General features: G+C 42.0%; 1 protein-coding gene across 2 annotated transcripts; it reads right to left on the bottom strand.

Annotated features, from left to right (window-relative positions):
- Positions 1 to 1741: 1741 nt before the first annotated feature.
- On the bottom strand, positions 1742 to 2111 carry Sptssb (serine palmitoyltransferase small subunit B). 2 transcript variants are annotated; one of them, XM_052178694.1, is made up of 2 exons: positions 1944 to 2111; positions 1742 to 1759 (listed from the first exon to the last, which is right to left on the bottom strand). In XM_052178694.1, the coding sequence occupies exons 1-2, from the start codon at positions 2109 to 2111 to the stop codon at positions 1742 to 1744; spliced, it is 186 nt and encodes a 61-aa protein (XP_052034654.1). The 2 variants fall into 2 exon arrangements, with proteins under 2 accessions (XP_052034654.1, XP_052034653.1); XM_052178693.1 differs by lacking the exon at positions 1742 to 1759 and having other exon boundaries at positions 1881 to 2111.
- Positions 2112 to 5678: the final 3567 nt, after the last annotated feature.

Raw genomic sequence — 5678 nt, 5'->3', positions numbered from 1 at the left:
GCTCCTCTCCTGTAACTGAAGTCAGGTTACCTGTAAAACGTGTATAAAGCATTGACATGACCGTGAGTATGGTTAATCTTCACTGTCAACTTAATTTGATTTAGAGCCACCATAGAAGCATCTCTGAGTATGCCTGTAAGGATGTTTCATTCTAACTGGAGTTGAAAGTCCCACCCTGAAATGGGCAATCCTATTCCTAGGTGTAGAGTCCTGGGTTGAATAAGAAGGAAACAATGGGCCTATCATCAGCATCCAGTGCTCTCTGCTTCCTGACTGTGGCTTCAGTGTAACCAGCTTGCTTCTGCCGCCATGCCTTCTCTACCACCGTGGCCTGTGCCTCCAACAGTGAGCCTGGACAAGCCCTGCCCTCCTGAAGCTGGTCCTGCCAAGTGTCCCATCACATCCATGAGAAAAGTAGTGAGCAAACATTAGTTTTATTCTACAATTTTGAGAACCATTTCCCTGTCAAATTAGGAGAAAGTCATTCGGGGGTAGTGCTCTGTAGTGTATCATGAAGAAAGGAAAAGCATGTCCAAACTGGGCATTTGCTTATAAAAGTAAGCTTAATTTTATTTTGCAAAAATTAACAAGTATATATTTCATATCTGTTTTCTCTTTAAAATGTACATTTTGTTTTTTAAACAGACATGCAGGTTGATTTTGCATGCGAAATATCTTTCTTTGGATGTCTCCTTGGAATATTTTTTCTCCTCAAACAAAGGTGCCAATATTGTCCAAAACCTGTTTATTTTTTTTTTCTTTACTCTCTAGAATCACTAACGTTAATATTAACTGGGAGGAAAGAAAAGCTGTGAGGCTCGCTCTTTGGCTTTCATGTTTGACTCGGCCGTATAATTAAAATCGTACACTTGCTTTGAAGATAAACATTTTGAGAGAAATTTAATAAATCTTGTTTCTGCCGTGCAAGGGAGCTGCTATATCAAAGCCTTTTAACTGGAGCTGTAGACTTCCCGCTGCTGGCCTATTACTTCCAGCCTATTTATTGTCTTTTCTTCCTGGAGCCCAGGACATGCAATTTTCCTTCCTCCCACCAAAGGCACAGCAAACCAACCCTCCCTCTTCTTTTGTCTTCAGCATCGTGTAAGGTGAGGCGTGATCAAAAGTCACAATATCTGAATTTGCTTTGATTAAGCTTTGTTTCGAAAACTTAATTTATTCTCTAGTGTCATAGTTATTTGTTTACCTAAGCAAAAATCATCATTCCTTTAAAGCCGTGATAAAGCCAGATTTCGGGAGCGTTTGAAACAATGCTGAAACAAAATTAAAAAAAAAAAAAAGGTAACTGTCTCTGGTTTATTACTTTAAAGTAAAAGAATTTTAGGTAAAGCAAAGAAAATGAGAATTTAAAAAAGAAGAAGAAATGAATTTTAGGTATTAGCTTTTTACCAGAAAATAAGACTTTAAAGGTTCACTTATTCGTTCCCATCTTTTAATAAATTGTAAACAAGTACAGGGCACTTACGACAGTAGCCTATGGAGAATATTTTTGTAACGTATCCTTTAGTATAGAATAATATCTCAAGAGTACTGTAAATATGACTTTGTCATGTCTCTTATAAGCCTATTATCCAGAAAAGTTTTATTTCAAAGCATCCTGATTTCAAAAGAAATCTAAAGCCATAGAGTTGAGCAAATGTGGGCTATGGGGTTAAAGTCATTGCCTTTTCTATCACTGGATGCACAATGTCGCATGTACAAAAGCAAGTGGAAGACTCCTATCTCATACTCCAGGCAGGATGTGTGGGACAGTGCATAGAGAGAGTGCTGGTCAGGTCAGAGGTGAAAGATGATACAGTCACCCAAGTCAGTAAGTTGTAAGCGATGAATACATTATGCCATTTCACAGAATTCGGATGAGATCAGCTAGAAACTGAACTGTCGTATCCACATATTTTGGAGAAAAATTCCCAAGCCAGGCGGATGTGGATGGGGATAAAGACGTAGGCAGTGTAGACCACCATAGCAACAATGGTTAGCAAGATGGTGTTGAGCATGGACTGCTCCCAAGGCTCCATGACTGCACAGCAGGTGATGATTTGATACTGATAGTAGAGCCAGGCAAGATACTCCTTCACACGCTTGAAATCCATGGTTCTACGTCAAGCTGTGCAAAGTCTGCCTGTTAAAGAAAATAACACAACAGAAGACAAAGTAAGAAGCAGAACATACGACCTCCTGGTAACTCACAGCCAACCTGAAATTTTTCGTAACTTGAAAACTTGGTCATTTTCAGGCAAAAGGTATACATGTCAGTGGTCCTAATACGAACTTTGGGTGCTTAATTTTTAGTAGTTTTAGTGTGGATTTAAAACCACAGTGTGTGTTTGTGTGTGTGTGTGTGTGTATGAAGTGGTCCCTTTTCCCTCCCCTTTCTCTCTCCCTCCCAGAGCCCTCTCTCTCCTACTTCCCAGAGATTATTCTCTTCCCCCTAGGGGACTGTAGCACCCACACTTTGGTGTGATCTTCTTTCTTCTTGGGTGTCATATGCTGTTATATGAGTTGTATTGTGAGTATTCCGAGCTTCTTTTTGGCTAATATCCACTTGTCAGTGAGTGCATGCCATGTGTGTTCTTTTGTGACTGGGTTACCTCACTTAGGATGATATTTTCAAGTTCCACCCATTTGCCTGTGGATTTCATGAAGTCATTGTTTATTGTTGTTGTTTTTTATTGGAAATTTTTATTTACATTTCAAATATTTTCCCCTTTCTAGGTCTCCCCTTTGGGAGCCCCCCCCCCATACCCCTTCATCTATGAGGGTGCTCCCCTACCCAGCTACCCACTCCCATCTTCCTGCACTGGTATTCCCTTACACTGGGGCATCAAACACCCTCAGGCCCAAGGGCTTCTCCTCCCACTCATGTCCAACAAGGTCATCCTCTGCAACATGTGCAGCCAGCACCATGGGTCACTCCATGTGTATTCTTTGGAGCTCCAGGAAATATGGCCTGTTGATACTCTTGCTCCCTCTGTGGGGTTGCAGTACTCCATTGTGTAAATCTACCACTTTTTTTTGTATCCATTCCTCTTTGAGGGACATCTGGGTTGTTTCCAGCTTCTGGCTATTGTAAATAAGGCTGCTATGAACATAGTGGAGCATGTGTCCTTGTTAATGTTGGAGAATCTTTTGGGTATATGCCCAGGAGTGGTATAGCTGGGTCCTCAGGTAGAACTATTTCCAATTTTCTGAGGAACACCAGACTGATTTCCAGAGTGGTTTTACCAGCTTGCAATCCCACCAGCAATGAAGGAGTATTCCTCTTTCTCCACATCCTTGCCAGCCTCTGCAGTCACCTGTTTTTGATCTTAACCATTCTGCCTTGTTTGAGGCAGAATCTCAGGGTTGTTTTGATTTGCATTTCCCTGATAACTAAGGATGTTGACCATTTCTTTAAGTGCTCCTCAGCCATTTGAGATTCTTCAGTTGAGAATTCTCTGTTTATCTCTGTACCCTGTTTTTTAAAATATGGTAGTTTCTCTGGAGTCTAACTTCTTGAGTTCTTTGTATATTTTGGATATAGCCCTCTATCAGATGAAGGGTTGGTAAAGATCTTTTCCCAATCTGCTGGTTGCTGTTTTGTCCTATTGACAATGTCCTTTGCCTTACAGAAGCTTTTCAATTTTATGAGGTCCCATTTGTCAATTCTTGATCTTACTTAGAGCATAAACCATTGATTTTTCTGTTCAGGAAAATTTCCCCTGCGTCAATGTGTTTGAGATTCTTTCCCACTTATATGGGAGGATCAGGAATTTGAAAGTAGGTGTGTAGCAGTGGGGGAGGGGGAAATGGGGGCAGCCATTAGAAAGTCCCAGATGCCAGGCACCCAAGAGGTGCCCAGGACTCAACGGGGAAGACTGTAGTTGAAATACCCAACAAAGGGGAGATAGAACTGGTAGAGACCATATCTATTGGATAGGCACAGGCCTCAATTGAGGGATGGGGGTCATCCACCAACCTCAAAAATATTAATCTAGAGTTCCTCCTGTCAAAAGGAAATGCAGGGACAAAGTGTGGATCAGAAACTGAAGGGAAGGCCATCCAGAGACTGCCCCACCTAGGGATCCACCCCATCTGCTGACACCAAACCCAGGCACTATTGTTGATGCCAAGAAGTGCTTACTGACAGGAGCCTGGTATAGCTGTCCCCTGAGAGGCTCTGCCAGAGACTGACAAATACATATGCAGATGTACATAGCCAAACATTGGTCTGAGCGCAGGGACCCCAGTGGGGTTGCAACCTTATAAGAAGAACAACAATATCAAGCAATCAGATGGCCCAAAACTCCCGGGGACTAAACCACCAACTGAAGAGTACACACTGGGTACCTATGGCACTAGCTGGATATGTAGCAGAGGATTGCCTTAATTGGCATCACTGGGAGGGGAGTCCCTTGGTTCTGTGGAGACTTGATGACCAAGGATAGGGGAACCCTAGGCTACTGAGGCAAGAGTGGGTGGGTGGATGGGGGAAGCACCTTCATAGAGGCAGGGGGAGGGGAGAGGGAGATTGTGGAGGGGAAACTGGGAAGGGGGATAACAGTTGAAATGTAAAAAAATAGAATAACCAATAAAAAAATCATATGAACAGGTGCTCTTCAGCTAATAATGGAGATATATCTCCAAAAGCACAGAATAAGTTTGAATATTGTAAAGAAACACACACAGGCACACAGGCACACAGGCACACAGGCACACACGCATACACAAACACACACACACACACACACACACACACACACACACACACACACCACTTAGTATACTTAACCTACTAAACACCAAGACTTAGCCACACAGTTCTTGAAATAGTAGCATTTATCTACCTTTGAGATCACAAGGCTGACTGGAAGCTGTGGCTCATTGCTGTTGCCCAGGATCGCCAGAATATTGCATGATATTATGAAGGCCAGGAAAGGGTCAAAATTCAAAATAGGGAATATGGTTTATACTGGTCATGGACCATAATAAACACTGAGCTATCCATTGGGACTTCAGTCAGTTGGGTGCTGTAGATACATGACTGCTTGTTTTGATGGTAGGGTAAAGAGCATACTCAGCTTGTCCCCTGATAGAGCATCAGAAGCCTTTGAGTGGACCTATCCAGATTTCTCTGTGTCTTCATTCCCTACTGATCCTGTTGTATACAGTTTTGCTGTAGTATGTCTTGGCTTTGATCACAAATGCATGCCAGTCTCATGAGGCCTTCCAGTGAATCACTGGGCACATGGGCACTTTGGAGGACCTCCAAAACAAATGAGAAGCCTAGATCAGCTTCTTAGCCCTTCCATTCTTTCCACATAGAAGGGCACAGTCTTTAAGGTGTGCACCATTTTGGATTCAGAGACACACCCTCAAAAGCTGCCAATCTGATAGCACCTTGGTTTTGGACTTCTCAGTCATAGAACCATGAAAAAATTATTATTTATGTTCTCTAATCTTAAAAACTTTGTTCTTAAGAACACCCCAAATGAACCAAGGAATGTACTGCCAAAATCCAACATCGATTCACAATAAAAGTCCTGGAGATACTGGGATATATCTCAACATAATAAAGGCAATCTACAGGACGCTTATATCCTATTGTCCTAAATAAAGAAAAACTCAAAGTATTTCTACTAAAATCAAGAACAAAACAAAATGGCCATTTTCTCCATTCC

This window comes from Apodemus sylvaticus, chromosome 4 (assembly GCF_947179515.1).
Source record: "Apodemus sylvaticus chromosome 4, mApoSyl1.1, whole genome shotgun sequence".
NCBI classification, from domain to species: domain Eukaryota; kingdom Metazoa; phylum Chordata; class Mammalia; order Rodentia; family Muridae; genus Apodemus; species Apodemus sylvaticus.
The sequence above is the reverse complement of the archived record's forward strand: the minus strand, read 5'-3'. Positions and strand labels throughout refer to the sequence as shown.